The sequence below is a fragment of the Nansenia antarctica genome, assembly GCF_963989245.1.
Source record: "Nansenia antarctica genome assembly, chromosome: 13".
Taxonomy (NCBI): domain Eukaryota; kingdom Metazoa; phylum Chordata; class Actinopteri; order Argentiniformes; family Microstomatidae; genus Nansenia; species Nansenia antarctica.
The window spans coordinates 12,620,309-12,637,842 of record NC_137683.1 but is presented as its reverse complement, the minus strand read 5'-3'; the positions used below and the strand labels follow the sequence as shown (position 1 = coordinate 12,637,842).

Here is a 17,534-nt window from a genome sequence, read left to right as displayed (position 1 = left end):
GGAATACTTGTATTATCGAGTGTAAAGTCCGCTAGCTAGCGCGGGGCTAACAACATGGCGTCGCGGAGGAAAAATGAAACTTTGAACAGCCTCTAAAAGGTAATAAATGACTTTAATATCGTTTCTAATGTCCATAACATTGTGTATAAGGTCCATAACATCATGTTTAATGTCCACATTGTCGTGTTTAATGTCCACATTGTCGAGTATAATGGCTATTCTATCGCGTATGAAGCGCTACCGGAAGTAGCAAAATGCTACTCGCGGGTACAACATTGCAACGTTAAACAGCCTCTGGAAGGAATAAATGACTTTAATATCGTTTCTAACGTCCATAACATTGTGTATAAGGTCCATAACATCATGTTTAATGTCCACATTGTCGTGTTTAATGTCCACATTGTCGAGTATAATGGCTATTCTATCGCGTATGAAGCGCTACCGGAAGTAGCAAAATGCTACTCGCGGGTACAACATTGCAACGTTAAACAGCCTCTGGAAGGAATAAATGACTTTAATATCGTTTCTAACGTCCATAACATTGTGTATAAGGTCCATAACATCATGTTTAATGTCCACATTGTCGTGTTTAATGTCCACATTGTCAAGTATAATGGCTATTCTATCGTGTATGAGGCGCTAGCGGATTTACTCCTTGGTTCATGTCAGTCAGAGATTACCGTATGTCAGTTCATGTCAGTCAGAGATTATGAATTATTGATATATAAGTCGCACCTGACTATAAGTCGCAGGACCAGCCAAAGTATGAAAAAAACCGCGACTTATAGTCCGGAAAATACGGTAAATGTGTAATGCAACCTCAGATTTTGGCTTTGACAAGTTGCCTAGGCTAAGAATCACCTATAATACTGGATTTTTTAAAAGATGGATTTTTTCTTGTTGTGTCATTGTAAAGCTCCACTGAGCTTAGATCACAAAGCTGCAAATCTTCTAATCTCCTTTCAGCTCCTTTTTCATTTAATCTGTCTTTTCTCCTACCTGGGGATATACGATAGACCCTATGGGCAACGTTCGTATTTGTCTCTACCAGTGTGCTCTCTATGCGGTCTACCTCCAGCTGGGACTTAATCAGGTTGGATTAGACTATGAATTTGACACTCAGGGGGAAGTGGGTGGTAAGATATTAAGAAGATGCATCTTCCTCATATGCTCAATATCTAGTTCTTCGTATCAGTGAGGGAAGCTTAAGAGAGCCTTTGATGCAGATGGTACTGTATGTATTGTATGTACTGCCCTTACCCTTCAGTTCCTCCCTCTGCAGGCTTGGCTGGATCTGCTGGTTTCTCTGCTGGGGTTGGGGCTGGGGTTGGGGCTGGGGCTGGGGCTGAGGTTGGGGCTGGGGCTGGGGCTGGGGCTGGGGCTGGGGCTGGGGCTGGATCTGGAGTAGGCTCTGCACAGAAAGGCATGGGGGGTAGGTAAAGAGGGACATATGTCGACAATGAAAATAAATATCCATTGCTTCTGCCAAACTCTGTTAACATGTAAAAGGTAATAGAACTCTCTAGGTGAACTAGTACATTTAGAAAGTAGACACTAGAAAAGAGGTCGACAATGAATGTTTTCTTAACATCGGCAGTTGACATTCATCAGACCATCTCACAAATACTAGTTTTCAAAATCTTACCTACGTCAATACAAGTATACGCTTCAACTTGGAACCCCTCTGTGCTGCTCTTACAAACAGCCAGATGAGCCCTGACCTACATCCTACTGTACCATCCTACTGTACCATCCGACTGTACCATCCTACTGTACCATCCTACTGTACCATCCTACCAACCAACATGGTAACCCCTCATCCCTCACAGCCTCACAGTAGGCTTACAGCAGTGGTGTAGTCTAGGTGATACGCAGGACTACGCCGTATACCCACTAGGAAAGGCCAAGGATTTCCATATACCCACTTAAAAATGTGTGAGGATACGTAACAGCGTTTTGTGAGAGAACTTTCACTTTCATTCATAAAATTCACCCCGTCTGTGTTACAAAGCACTTGCATTTTGGACCATTGGGACTGACTACAGTGTCATATACCATCAAAGGGGGGAGATGCGACATGAAATTATGTCAAAATGCAGCACTGTCATGCACAGATCAGCCTTATAACATGTAATGTTAGATATATAACGTTAGACAGAGAGCACAGATGTATTTTTATGCCGTTCCGAAATGAACAATATGAGGCTGGGAGGGAAAAATCACAATATACCCACTAGAAAAAACTAGACTACACCACTGGCTTACTGTATAGTTCAAGAGCCATTATTCTTGGACATGTTTTTGCTTGTTAAAAAACATACAGTGAAAAACACACTGCACAATTCAGACATATACAGTATGCCTACAGTATGGACCTTGTTTAAAGCATTTCTTCTGTCTATGTTATTACCACATGAAGGAAGACGTACCCGGTGGTTTCTTCTCTTTGTTGGCCTCGTTCTCTTTATCTGCAGGCTTTTCTTCCTGCTGAGACAAGGAACACTGCCTCAAAGTCAAACCTTCAGCTTCATTATTCAAATCATAGCGATTAGAAGACATTTTAATTTAGAGACAATTTCGAGCAGAGCGGTAGATTTTAGTAGGAGACAAACCACACTGCCTGATAGACTGTTTTTAAATGAAGCTCTAATCATAATGCAATAGATTTGAATGTGCCTTTGAGTAATGAACAATGTCAAAATGAGCCAAATGGAAAAAAAACTAAACAATGACAATGTCATCGTTTTGATTAGAAGAGTAAAAAAGACATGGAGGAGGAAGACATATTATTTGTCTTTATGATGACAAAGATGTCATAGAAAACAAGTATGATAAGATAACATTGAATCTAATCTAATGTAATAAATGACATTATAGCCTGATGTTACCATACAGAAGCAACAGCCTGTCATTAGAAAACAGAAACATAGGTGAGGGGGCTCTACAAGTTATACAGTTTACAGTTATACAGTCCACAGTTTAATCATTTACTTTGAACTTATAAATTGATGTTGTAAAATAGCATCACAAAGACAATTATTCTTCAAATGTTACGGTACATGTGGGAAAACTAGGGTTAGGGTTAGGTGCTAGGGTGCTACGGTTAGGGTTAGGGTTAGGGTTAGGATTAGGGTTAGGGTTAGACATGCCAGCATGTACCAAGTCGACGTAGCACCTAACCCTAACCCTAGTTTTCCCACATGTACCGTATTCCCACATGTACCGTAACATATACATATAAATCATACAGCAAGGTTTTTTTGCTTACGCCTCACAGTGAATAAATAAGCTTACTGGACTCTATAGGGATAAGAGTTGAGTCAGCGATCTGTTACCTTAGCAGATGCAGGTGTAGGAGCAGGAGTAGGGGCTGGGGTCTGGGCCGGAGCTGGAGCTGGAGCCTGGGCCGAGGTGGGGCTCTCTGGGGCCACCGCCACCACAAACATCCCCTTCAGCGTGCGGAACATGGCTGGAGGTTCTGTCGTCTCCTGGAGGTTCTGCTGGTTCTGCTGGTTCTATTAGGGGAGAGGTGCTGAGATCCCCACAGTGAACTCCTATCTCTGTCCTGTCCGAGCAACTGCCGGCGTCATAACCAGTGGGACCTGATTCAATTAGTGCTTTTAGACTAACTAATACCCTGTGTACAAGCAGCTCCCAACTCTAAATCCATGTAAGTCCATCCCAAGCTATGATAACAAATTGGCTTTGTAACCTCTGAGGTGGGGGGTGGGAGTGTCTCTGAGCAATGGCTCCATTTGGACCCTTTGTATATTACTTTATAACCTATAATCATATATATTGTATTTCATTATATTATACAGTAGGCTATATCACTACAGTGTAAATACATAGGTGTATTTCAAAAAATGCTGTGTCTTCAACTGCTCCCTGCTAATGTATCTGGCCAGATCATCGTTGGACTCACGTTGAGGAGCCATATGTGCTCACTGCACAGAATAGGCAGAGCTGATAAGACTCATGAATGGTCAGGAGCGCATCAACTCAGACATCACTTACTTAATTAAACCAGCCACTTGCCAATGAGAGGATTACTTCTGTGTCTCATGGGGGAAGACAAATGCTAGAGAAGTAGGCTACAGCCTACTGTACAGCAGTGGTGTAGTCTAGTGTTTTCTAGTGGGTATATTGTGATTTTCCCCTCCCAGCCTCATATCGTTTATTTCGGAACGCCATAAAAATACATCTGCGCTAACGTTATATATTATCTAACATTAGGGGGCCGGTTTCACAGACAAGGCTTAAGCCTAATCCTAGACTAAAAAACATCTTCAATGGAGATTTTACATTGAAAGTGTGATTTAGTCCAGGACTAGGCTTAAGCCTTGTCTCTGAAACCGGCCCTACATGTTATAAGGCTGACCTGTGCATGATAGTGCTGCATTTTGACATGATATTGCATATCGCATCTCCCCCCTTTGATGGTATATGACGCTATAGTCAGTCCCTATGGTTAAAAATTCAAGTGCTTCGTAACACAGATGGGGTGAATGTTATGAATGAAAGTGAAAAAACGCAGTTACGTATCCTCACACATTTTTAAGTGGGTATATGGAAATCCTTGGCCTTTCCTAGTGGGTATATGGCGTAGTCCTGCGTATCACCTAGACTACACCACTGCTGTACAGTTAGTATGAAAGACTTAAGCATAGGGCATTTAGTTCTGTAGCTCACTAATAATTAAAGTGATTAGGCTTGCTGTGTAATTATATACTCTGTATGCTAGTGTGCAACATCCTATAGTTGACCCAATGTGGCTTTGTGTATCATGTAGGCCTATCAGTCATTAGTGAAGCTCTTCTCTGATCTATGTTGAACAGTTCATTACAGTTCATTACAGTTCATTACAGTTCATTATTACATATCTGGATCAAGTTGCAAATCAACAGGTTGTGTTCAGAAGAAAGAACCTGATGCTGTTGTATTGGAACACGGTTGCCATGGTAACCACGGTACACGGAAGCTAGTACAAACACATGACATGCCACCGAGTCGTCTGTTCATAGCCTGGATCTACACTGTTTCCCCGTGTTCCTTTTACCCCAGTTTTATCTTATCTTAAGGAATCTTATCTTAAGGAAATGGCACTTCAGCCCACGTCTCCCAGGTTGCAGCGTACTGGTAGAGTATTGTCTGTTTCTCTTGTCCAAAAGAAACCATGTCAGTGTCAACCTAGCGCACCTAGAAGCGAACATTATTAACAAAACACAGTTGAGCGCCTTCTTGTTGCATTCACAATCCGGTTTGCCGTGAACATCGTGAAATATAACATTGATTCGTGACGTTAGAATTATAAGGTTCTATCTCCGTTTTTGTCAAAATTGAGTTTTTTACATAATCTGATCCATTAGGTGTTTATTAATGCCTGTGTGGTATTTTTAAAATGTTGACATTTTTGAGTTAGTAATTCATAAAATACAAAGGTTCCATCTCACAAAACATAATGGAATGTAAAAACGTTGACGCTCAATATCTCTGAACTACCCTAAACGGAGATAGAACCTTATCATTCTAAGATCACGAAATATAACATTGTCTATAATTCTATTTATCTTATTCAATTGATTGAGGTCACAGGTTAGCCGAATCATTTCCCGTCTTATTATTCACTACGTTTATACTGAATATTGAGCATATGAGCAATCAATGCGAATGATCGTCGAGACCTGATGAATGAGAACTGAATGTCTTGTAACACCATCGATAATATTTCATTACGTCCTCCAGATTGTCAGAGAATCCTGGGCATAGATTACACCCATCTGAAGGCCTTGTGCAGAATTGACGGGCTGAAAGATAAGTAAGGTTCAACACTAGTTTATCCATCATTATCAATGTGTTTCAGAACCTACATTAGGGAAAATTTAACATTTGTTAAATATATGATTTAAATGGTTATCCTAAAACCATCCAGAAACTATTCAGGCTTTATCTGCTTTTGTTTTATTTCTCTCTCTTTTTTCATTTTTTTAATCAAAAGTTTTCATTCAAAGTCATGATTCTGTCATACAATGTATTTGATGCTTTATGTCATTATATTGAAACAGTTTATTGTCTTTACAGCAATAGCTCCCAGTCCACTGAAGAGGCCCATCAAGATTTCATGAATTCCTATCAAAAGATATTTCTATATCCAAAGAAAGTACTCCCCGGAATACCACTTAAGGCAGACAGCAAAACGTAAGTGTCTGCAGCTAGTCGAGATAACAGCCATTGCCAAATGCAGGAATTGATTATGTGTTCAGGGATGATAATCGCAAGTGTTTCTCGAGAAGCCCTGCATTAATGCTTTGTTGTACCAGTAGATGTCAGCAATTGTGCATGAAACTGTTCCTTTGTCCAGCTCAGTGTGATAAGATGAGTTGTCTTCATGTCTAGGCTATTACCTTCAGCATCTATTATACATGGACCTGGGTAGTGGGCATTACTGTATTATTACAGCCTGTTGTGAAGAATGAATTGTCTGTGCTTTATATGTTTATTCTAACAGTATATCAACCTTTAAGTTCTGATAAGCATTTGCGCTGACCATGTTTTTGATGTCATGTACTTTTTGTCCTGATGATATATAGAACATTGTTTTTAGCTAGTGTTCATGTTTCTATCATGCACAGGCATAAATACGAATAACATGTGGGAGGAAGAGTCTTGGCTTTTGAGGGCTAATTTGATTAAATCATATTCATCTAATTAAGCTTCAAGGATTGGAGCAGGGCCTTTTTGTCAAAGTACACTATGCCAGAAAGCTTAATATAAGCCTATCTTTCTTGCTTGCATTGTGCAACTTGCGTGTGTAGAGGGCAACAACAAAAAACTCCATAACATAAATCTTTTTGATTGCTCTCAAGAAGAAACTTTTACATTTTAACTATAACCAAAAATAAATATAAAATAAAACAAAGTGGCATAGGCAAGCAGCGTGGGAAACGTTTTACTCCTATTCCCTGGACTGGAATGACACAATAGCAGAGCCTGCCAATCAATCTGGTTGGACAACAAACCCACTCAGGGTTTGACCTATGAGTTGAGGTAGTGGTGGTTTAGCGGATAGTGAGTTGGACTGGTGATCGGACGGTTGTGAGTGCAAATCCTGCCTGAAACCCATTGAGAGGCACAGCCTTTTGGGAATGTCCCTGTAATTAGTCATTTGTAATTGTAAGTAGATTTGGATTACAAGTGTCCAAAATGTATCCTAAAATAAATAGATATGAGTCATAGCTTTAATTGGTGTAAATATACTGTAGATCTGCTCTCAGCTGGGGTCGGCCATCTTGAAAAAGGGTTTGCCAAGGAGTGCTAGAATAGGCTAGTTTAGAATAGGCTAGTTTAGAATAGACTAGTTTAGAATAGGCTAGTTTGCCTGGGAAATGCCAGTATGATGACTTCCCGTGGGAGTTGAGTGGGATGTATCTGCAGCTCTGGTCGAAGGGAAGTAAACCAGGACAATGGTAATGGACTTCCGGATGTTTTGATGCTTTGATGCTTTTGCAATTCATCCTTTACTTTGACAGAAAAGTTGCATGTGTAAATATCCCATGGAGACTGATTTCAAATGTCAGTTGCCTGTTTAGTTAATTAACTATGCCTTTTTACAATTGTTACCGTACACACATTCTATATCTGGTGAAGACCTGGAAAATGTATAATGGAATTTCTTTTTTTTCCCCTAACAGCACTCATGCTGCTGAGAAACTGAAGGCCAATGAGAGCCAAGCCTCCCTGGACATCACAAGGAACAAGAGCCTTGGCAGGCAGACACAAGAGACACTTATCAACCATATGATAAAAGCCCTAAAGAAGTTGTGAGTACTTTTTAAATACAGAAATATTTCATATACTGTACCTTTTCATTACATTCTTGTGAACCACTCATCATACACTTGAACTGTATCTCTGTTCAAGTACTGTGAACATTGCACTTCAGTCTTCGTCCAGAGGGGGGCAGTTTGTTCCTTCCCCGAAAGCTCTATATGCTCTAATCATGATCTAGATATGAATATGTTTGGCGCTGCTCCTCCTCAAATTTCCCCTTGGCCAACAGATGATGAAGCACTGTTTTCATTAGAATTAGCCAGATGCAGTTGAGGATCATGTTGAACTCCGAAAAAGCCCAGCGTGACATATTAAGAATGTAAAATCAATAACATCTGGTGCCACTACAGAGGGAACTCTCCAAATGAACCACTAAGCCATCGCCAGACCTCCTTATAATCAAAGCTTGTACTTTGATTAATTTTTGATGGGACAGTTTATGCCCTTTGCTTTAGTGTTTTGTTTCCCTCATGTCACAGTTAATCATTGTGAGATTGCCCCGGCATGTTAAGAGTACAAGGTTCATTTGGGCTAGCGGAGCGATTGTTAGTAGATGTTAGCTCATTGGTAGCAAGCAAGCTCACGGTCGTGTTTTCATTTGGGGTTGTCTGCAGCCCAGTGCAAATTTGATTCCCTGACATTCCCATGTTTTCGATTCAATCTTTCCTTTTCATCCTCCCCAAGTTTCACAAGGTTGCAATATGGTTTTATTGGCTTTTCTAGAGGAGCGTCGAAGCACAGGGCACAGAGGTGTTTCATTGGGAGGGCCTGTGGGGGCTAATGTAACAGGTAGTTACATAGGTGTTCACATTTATCTGAATTAATCCCTTCAGCAACAGAACTTTGAAGACGTCTTTGGCTGTGGCTCAGGAGGTAGAGCCGCCGTCTAATGATCGCAAGGTTGGCAGATCGGCCGTTCGAGCCCCGGCTGGCCACATATCGAAGTGTCCTTGGGCAAGACACTGAACCCCAAATTGCTCCCAGTGAGCGGGCCGGCGCCTTGCATGGTAGCTTGCCGCCATTGGTGTGTGAATCTGTGTGTGAATGGGTGAATGAGAGGCTGTTGTAAAGCGCTTTGGATAAAGGCGCTATATAAGTCAGTCCATTTACCATTTATAAAACTGCGCGTCGTCTCCCATGTACAAAACACAGGGCTCTCCGCAGTTAAGCGTTTGGGTACGTACTGTGGAAAAAATATTTGTTCTCACAGTTTGGATGGACGGATCAATGGGTGGATGGATGGATAGATGACTGATTCAGAAAAAGATCCCCTTTCTGACCAGATTCAAAACAGATGTACTTCGTGGATATCGGCACAGCTAGCGGGGTGGTTAGGCACGACGCAAAGCAGAGTGCCGTTACACCCCCCTAGCTGTGCCGATATCCACGATATACCACGGCGTCTCGTTCCATAACGCTTTTATACAACGGTTGCCACATTTATCTATCAATATTTCACAGAAGAAAGACAAGACAAACTTTTAATTGATGTATTTTAATGGAACTATGTTTTAAGTGTATTCATCCGCTGAACAGTTGTTTATCGGTTGCTAAGCAACGGTAATAATATAACTTCGATAACGGTAATATATACCATTACGGAGTAATATGAAAAGATGTGTCAACATTCCATTTAGGACGTGCATATATCATGGATATCAGCACGGCTGGAACGCAAACTGACCAATAGAGACAATGGACCGGATCTATCCGTTGTATAATATCCATTGGCATTGGCATAAACAGCTCTAGACAAAAGGTAACTACAGCCACCATACAGTAGCCTATGCACAGTACTGTAAGGCTGCCTGTCTGTTGTTTTAACAGCCCGCCACGGCCTTATCTCTGATCTGGGAGGCTGTGACTAAGCACAACAGGAGGAAGGTCAAGGTTAATGAAAGGTGTTCCTCACTACTCCTCTCTGCCACCCTCCACAGATGGAGCTGGAGATAGCATGATCCCTTTCCTCCATATGTCTCTACTACAATCCTGTACTGTTTTGGCCCTAGGCTGCTTCACTGCTTTTCATTCAACTACTTTCTTTTATTATAAAGATGTATAGAACTGTGTATCTTCATATCTAGGTTAAGTTTGAGAGTCTGAGAGTATATTTGGGGGGGAGAATTGGTGGTTGTATTTGGTTGAAGAAGATTTCTTTGAAGCCATGTTGTTGTTGTACAGTATTATGTATAATAACCCCTAGAGCCATTTTGTTGTCTTCTGATCATCATGTCATGGGCGTCTAAAACGCACTGTATCAGTAAGTGTGTGTGGATCTCCTCTTACTGTCTTCACTCTGTGTGTACTTGCGTGTACAGAATGTCATGACGTGTTTGTCAGGCATCATTAAGCTTCTTTCAAGATTTCAGCTTTGCCAACATATATATGGTATGAAAGCCCTTTTGCCAATGAGATCCTGCTTTTGTGTGACTGTGTGACCGTGTGTGTGTGTGTGTGTGTGCGTGTGCGTGCATTTCTTTCTTTTTAAAAATCAATTCCTGCTGCTTAGCCAGATTTCCACATTCAGGGCAACCGGAGTGGGGGCTCAACAAAGCTGAGACACACACACACACACACACACACACACACACACACACAGACACTTCCTGTCCTTACAACTTGTTCCCGTGAGAGCCTGTCTGTGTGCCAACACTTGGGGCAGGAAGTGCATGTGTTCACCGCCCCCTCCCATCACCCCGCCCCTTCCCCATGCCCCAATGGACAGGCCGGGCGGACAGCCCCGGTGCTTCTGGGTAATGGACCGAGGGAGAGGGCCCTTGATGCGCGGGCCAGCAGAAGACATTGGCTTGTTTTCTGAAGGAAGCCAGCCAACACAACCTGCTCTGTCTGCACTTTTAGACTGTTTTTGTTTTATTTAATCTATTTATTTTTCTTTATGAATCAGCGACTCCGTCCCCCATCTCTTTACTTTCCATTCAGAAACGATTTCCTCTTTTCCGACCGTTCTAGAACATTCTAGGTCTGGAAGCTACGGGATGCTGTAGAATCTGGGAAAAAACGGTGTAACCTAGTTTCCCTCCATTTCTGTTGTGTCTGCCATCCTATCCGATTTTATTTTATCGATACGCTCAATTTCTGTTGTGTCTTTCTCATAGCTTATAAATAATATATATAGCTGTTTATCGAAATTGTGAGGGCGTTTGATTTGATTGCCTGATGAGTACACGGTACATGCACACAATGAGCATACATGCATCGTGAAGGGCTATGTGGGAATACAGTACTGTATGAGGCTTTATTTACATATGGTGTGTGTTGTGTTTGGAGCTATAGTTTATGATTGAGCAATGTATTTGGGATTGGGATGACATAAGCAGAGATGAAGAAAACCCTTTTTGACACTCTGCTCAATAAACATGCCTCTCTACCAGAGAGACAGCGAGAGTGAACAGCACAATAAAATACCATTCAATATACTGCCTGCTGCACATCTCTTCTTTCAACACATTTCAAAAGATAAGTCTGTCAGACGACTCGCGCACAATGGAAAAGAGCCAGACAGTCTCCCTTCAATGATGTACTTTCCGAAACGGAGCCAATCAATGTTGCTTTGACTTCAGCTATTCATTTTCTGATTTACCCTCCTCCGCTGATGGGCTAGTCTTCCAAAAGCCATCTATTATCATTATCCAACTATCGGGCAGACACCATTATCCAATATTACCTCAAATCTTTATATATTATGTATTTCATCTTTATCTAGGGTAATAGCAGGCGGCCTTACTTAGGCCTAAGAGGGATTTACACAGCTCTAGGCATCTGTACCTAAGATGCAAACTCAGGGAATATTGCTTGGCTGGATGTACAGTGGTATTTATCAGATTGGTCAGAGTGTGGTATGAGGACTATCGTGATATTAACAATGTGTAAATGGGGCCAGCGGGGAATGAATCGGTGGTGTCCAGTCTTGTTCACCAGAAAGATGTTAGCCCCCTGAACTGGCATTCGTGAGTTAACACGCGTCTTCAGGTCTCAAGCAAGGTTTGGCAATCCACCTCTGCAACATAAACATGTTCTTCTGGCAACTCATGTCTTACTTACTTACTTATAACTCATGCCTTACTTAGGGATTTCTAGAGAGTTATGCCCATATTAGGAATACATTTAGACATTGAGTGTAGCCCAAGAACTGAGGACATGAACTTCTATAAAATGTGACCCAAGAACTGGGTGGGTCTGATGTCTTGTCTTATGAGCAAATGGCTTAACCATGACTTCTGTGTAAGATCCAATCTTTAAATGAGTATAATGTATAAGTATATGTAATGGTTCTTCTTGTTGAGAAATACGATAGTTTGTAAGTTTCTCTTCTTGGTAGCTGTTTATTTGTACTTCTCCGAGCATCTACAACTGTTGCTAACTCTTTCTATAGCCAAGCTATAGACATATCAACACACAACCAATTAAACTCAAATGTATTCTTAAGACTTTGTTTATTCTTTTCTTTGTTTTCCCAAAGATCCCTATAATAACATTGTTTGCGATCTAAAATATTTAAAAATAATAATAATCTTGAACTCATACATTCCTTTTTAGGGTTCTATGTCCTCTATCAGTCTCTCTGGTAATCTCCTAGGTCTGACTGACCTTCTGACAGCTGGTGTGTCAGTTCTCTCACAGTCGGTGGAGGAGAATCATCAGTGTGCTGGTCAGGACTTACCCTGAGCTCAGGACCTTGTTCCTGAAAGTTCTCCTGAGTCCTAAGCAAACTCCTATGGTTCCTCTTGAGCACAGATTGTACAGTCGACTTTCTGTTCCAGGTATTGTGATCCTCAATTCTCACTGCATCTTTTTTCCAACAGAGCTTCCAGTCTCCTGGCTGTTTTGTCATAGTACTCTTCCTGTTTCATCTTCAGGTGTTGCTGTTTCTTAATCACTCCTTTGTTGTCCTCTCCAGATGGAATGTGTAGCAGTGTGGTACGCAACTTGCGGCCCATGAGGAGCTCAGCAGGAGAGGCACACGGCTATGGTGCAGCATTTTCAAAAGTCTCTTAACAATTTGGACCCCCTTTTTCAGCTTTGCCATTTGTCTGTGGGTACAGAAGACTGGAGGTGTTGTGCTGAAACCCATACTGCTCTGCGAACTGCCTGAATTCTCTGCAGCTGTACTGTGGTCCATTGTCACTAACCACAGATTGTGGGATCCCATGCCTTGCGAAGAAGCTTTTAATGTGTGTGATAACACAAAAGGCTGATGTGCTAGCAAGCTGTACTACTTCAGGATAGTTTGAGTAGTAATTGATCACCACAAGATAGATCTTTGTCATTCAGATGGAATAAATCAGTTCCCACCTTTTTGCCACGGTTCGGTTGGCATGTCTGCAATCAGCATTGGTTCTTTTGTTTGTTTGTAGTGATGTCTGAGGCAAGTGTCACATTTTTCAGTCATCCCCTGATCGATGTCCATATTAATCCTTGGCCAGTACACTGCCTCTCTCGCTCTGACGCATGGCCTGACGCATGGACAGCGGAATCACCATCCTGTTCTGTCTGAGCACTAGGCCACTCAGATCAGCTCTGACAGGATGTGGGCAACTGTGGGCAGCTGTGGGCAACTGTGGGCAGCCATCTTGGAGATTGGTCATCATCGCTTGCAGCGTTGCATCCTTCGCTGTTTCCTGCTCGATTCTCTGCACCATGATGTCAGACACAGGAAGAGAAGATGCACTTCAACATCATCACACGTGGGGGTGACCTGTGCCCTTGTGCTGGGAAGAGGTGCCCTAGACAAAGCATCAGCAAGCAATGTATTTCCCTGGCGTATCAGCTCAAAGTCATACCTCTGAAGCTTCATCATCATGCGCTGAATTCTGGGAGACATTCAGGTTCTTTTTTAATGATCCGAATCACCGGTTTGTGATCAGTTTCCGCTGTAAAAGTAGGTAGACCATAGACAAAACTGTGACACTTTCCACACCAATACACGAGCCCTAGAAACTCCTCCTCAACCTGAGCACAGCGTTTCTCTGTCTCTGTCATGGATCTTGAGGCATATTGTTCCTCTGGACGAATCAAAGAGTGTAAGGACTGGATCCGTAGACAGAGTCCGCTTCATTTGTTCCCATTCCATTCCATGTCATGTTTCTCAATCATTTACATTTACATTTTTGGTATTTAGCAAACGCCTTATTCCAAAGCGACTTACAATCGATACTATTTGAAGTGTCACGATCCAACTATTTCTGTTGGATATATGTCTGTCATGGTAAGTAGAATTCTGAGGAGACACAGTAAAGGGGAAAAGCAGGTGTCTCAGGAGATGCAGTGCTGGGGGGTAGTAGATGTCTCAGGAGGAGCAGTTAAGGTGTAGCCTGAAGAGATGGGTCTTCAAGTCTCTGACGGAAGATGGGTAGTGACTCTGCAGTTCTGACAGCTGTCAGGGAGGAGGTTACAGTAGAGTTCTCCACTGTGATGGAGAAGTCTTGGAGAGGGAAGGCTTTCCCAGGGATGAAGAGTAGCTCAGTCTTGTTAAGGTTGAGCTTGAGATGGTGGGCTGACATCCATGTAGAGATGTCAGCGAGACATGCAGAGACATGTCGGTCTGAGGGAGGGAAGGGCAGGTAGAGTTGTGTATCATCTGCGTAGCTGTGGTAGGAGAACCCATGTGAGGAGATTACTGAGCCAAGAGACTTGGTATAGAGGGAGAACAGTAGGGGCCCTAGGACAGAGCCCTGGGGTACCCCAGTGGTGAGGGAGGTCACCTGGTAGGAGCGACCCACCAGGTAGGAAGCAAACCAGGAGTGTGCGGTGCCAGAGATGCCCAGTTCTGAGAGGATGGAGAGAAGGATCTTGTGGTTGACTGTGTCGAAGGCAGCAGACAGGTCCAGGAGAATGAGAACAGAGGAGAGGGAGGACGCTTGAGCAGAGTGGAGGGCCTCCGTGACAGCGAGGAGAGCAGTCTCAGTGGAGTGCCCAGCCTTGAAGCCGGATTGGTGGGGGTCCAGATGTCTCCACTTCCGGAGATAGTCAGTCAGTTGTTTAGATGCAGCACGTTCAAGGGTTTTGGAAGGGAAGGAGAGAAGGGATACCGGTCTGTTGTTGTGGGCAGAGGACGGGTCAAGGGTTGGTTTCTTGAGGAGAGGCTTGACTCTGGCTATTTTGAAGGCAGCCGGGACAGATCCTGTGGATAGGGAGGAGTTGATTACAGTGGTAAGGTAAGGAAGGATGTCAGAGGAAATGGATTGGAGAAGAGGGGATGGGATGGGATGGGATCGAGAGGGATGGGATTGTGGTTGCCCGCTTGGATGTGATCAGAGTGAGAATCTCATCAGGGGAGAGGGGGGAAAAAGATGATAAGCCAGAGACCGAGTGTCAAGCAGAGAGTCTGGAAGGGGTGTTAGCAGTGTTGGTAGGAGGAGGGGAAAAGGTGCTGCTGATGTCATCAACCTTTTTTCGAAGTAGGTGACAAAGTCATTTTTGTGGTTTTATACCATCCATGTTGTGTCACTTCTGGAGCTTGACAAAGAATACCCGTGTCCTAGTACCATGTATTGTTTCTTATTGTTAATAAATAAGAATTTGTAAGTTTATCTTGTTATGCTAGCGGTGCTAGCTGTTTATTTGTACTTCTATGAGCATCTACAACTGTTTTTAATTCTGCAGGTGCAATCTCTGTCTAGACCTATAGCGACACCTGGCATACTATGGACGAGACCTATGGGAGTTAGAAAGCTAATTTTAGCTCCAACTCAGGATTTGGTCAAGGATAGCTCGCTAAGTCCCTTTACTTGGTATGAAATGACTTGGCAAGCTTGATGCCTGTCAAAGGGGACAACCACCGAGTCAGTGAATGAAGGATTATTACAAACTGTCTCTGTTATTTTGATATACTGTATGGGAAAGTCCCTTACTCTATCTGTCCATATGACTATATAGAGGAGGATGCTATCCGGCAAGGAACTGAGCTGCAGTCTGCAGGGATGTAATTGTCAGGAAGGTATTAGTCTTACAGTTTTTCTCTACCGCTTTAACAGTAACATCGGAACCTCAAACACAACGACCAAAACCTGAAACTGGTGTATTTTATCTCACACCAATTCTTCACAATGACAAACACATTGCTTGCTTATCACTCATTTTGCAGCTCTAAACCACACAGTTAACGAAACACTAAATACAATTCTCTACATTTGGCACACTCTTCCTAGATAAAATATCTTGTGTTCACATGGAAAACGCTACCATTCAGAATGCTAAACTCAAACCACCAGTCACACAATCACACTCCTCATAGGCAAACACCTATTGCATTTGAATTAGCAATCATAGCTTTAGCAATAAAAGGGCCAAAGGTGAACTCTCCTGTGTTTAAATATATCAGGGTATATCAGGGCTGGATTCGTCATGCCAGGCGATTCTTTCCCCTCTGCTTGGCCAGGGAGAACATTGCCTGTAATGTCGACAAGGTCTTGTGGCCTTTGTGTATGAGTATATGCATATCTTTTATTTTTTCTATTGTTTGTTCTGTATGAAGAACACTTTACAAATCCAACTGTCATTGCTGAAAAATCTATTCTTGCATTTGTGTGTTTTATATTTGAGTATGAAAACCTAACAGTTTATAACAGGCTGCTGTATGTATGTAGTGTAACACTGAAAATGCAAAAGGCCTACTGATAATCTTATCATAGTACTGTTTTCCACTGATCATAGTGTTTTCCATTGTGCACATCAGTGTTCAATTGGTTGTTACAAGTGTCTATTCATTTGATGGTGTGTGTTTGTCATTTGACGACAAAATCTCATTTTGAGAAGACGTAACATTATTTTGAATGCAGTGTTTGCTTTTACAATGAGCTATCACTATCGTAATCAGATAAGGTTCAGTCTTCTCCCATATGAGTGAATCCCCGCGCAGCCAATATAGGAGAGCCTGGGACCCCACGAATGTATAGTGAGGTCCGCTCGGGCTAGAGCAGGGCAATGTGGTTTTTATCCACTTCCCAAACCCAAAATGAACCGGGAAAAGTGTCAGCTCTTGACAAAAACATAAATGCAGACTCTAAAAACAAGCTCTTAACTCACATTCCATGAGTTTGTGCGTGGGAAGCAAACTTTTGACCACTATGTTATGTGGCTGACACAATGACAGCACTGGTCGGTCTTCTACTATGAATGGTGATCAATGTCCCCCTCTTTCGGCCCGGAACACAGAACACTAAACAGTCTGTTCGTGTTTCTGTGAACTAAATTGGTTATTTTGTATCTACACGCTATCCTCATTCTTCTTATTTGCTGCTAAAACAACATACAACACAACATACTTGTGATCAGGTTTTCACATAGAGTGCACTTTGATGTGTCATATTTAATATGTATGTGCGAAGGTACCATACCATGCGTAAATAATTTCTTGTAACTCATGCATGGCTATAGCATATTGGGATTCTATAAATCTAGGATCATGGATGATTGTCTGTCACGCAGGGATGGACAAATCATTATGAATCATATCATATCTTTTGGAGACAGATATAGCATAATATGAACTTGTGTTAGTAGGTCATGTGACCACTAGTGTGCAGAGTCCGCTTTATTACGTCTGTAAGCGCCTGAAGTTTACTAGGGAATACATGTTCAGTTCTTTCTGTGTTCCAAGTCCTCACATCTCTGCCAAGACAGCAGTTTAAAATATCGCAGGCCCACTTACATAGTATAGCCTAGGCCTCAATGTATTTATTTAG

General features: G+C 42.3%; 2 protein-coding genes across 2 annotated transcripts in view; one reads left to right on the top strand and one right to left on the bottom strand.

Annotated features, from left to right (window-relative positions):
* The window catches only part of cngb3.2 (cyclic nucleotide gated channel subunit beta 3, tandem duplicate 2), a gene marked incomplete at both ends in the record, with an annotated part of 13,395 nt that extends 9,928 nt beyond the window's left edge, over positions 1–3,467 (bottom strand). Inside the window, one exon of the mRNA XM_080544002.1 lies at positions 3,336–3,467. Within this exon, the coding sequence (XP_080400128.1) occupies positions 3,336–3,467 (132 nt within the window). The remainder of the gene's footprint in view (positions 1–3,335) is intronic.
* Positions 3,468–5,099: 1,632 nt separating this feature from the next.
* Positions 5,100–17,534, top strand: part of cnbd1 (cyclic nucleotide binding domain containing 1) — a gene marked incomplete at its 5' end in the record, with an annotated part of 37,935 nt that continues 25,500 nt past the window's right edge. The window contains 5 exons of the mRNA XM_080544001.1: positions 5,100–5,139; positions 5,746–5,818; positions 6,082–6,198; positions 7,374–7,466; positions 7,692–7,820. Coding sequence (XP_080400127.1) covers positions 5,100–5,139; positions 5,746–5,818; positions 6,082–6,198; positions 7,374–7,466; positions 7,692–7,820 — 452 coding nt within the window. The remainder of the gene's footprint in view (positions 5,140–5,745; positions 5,819–6,081; positions 6,199–7,373; positions 7,467–7,691; positions 7,821–17,534) is intronic.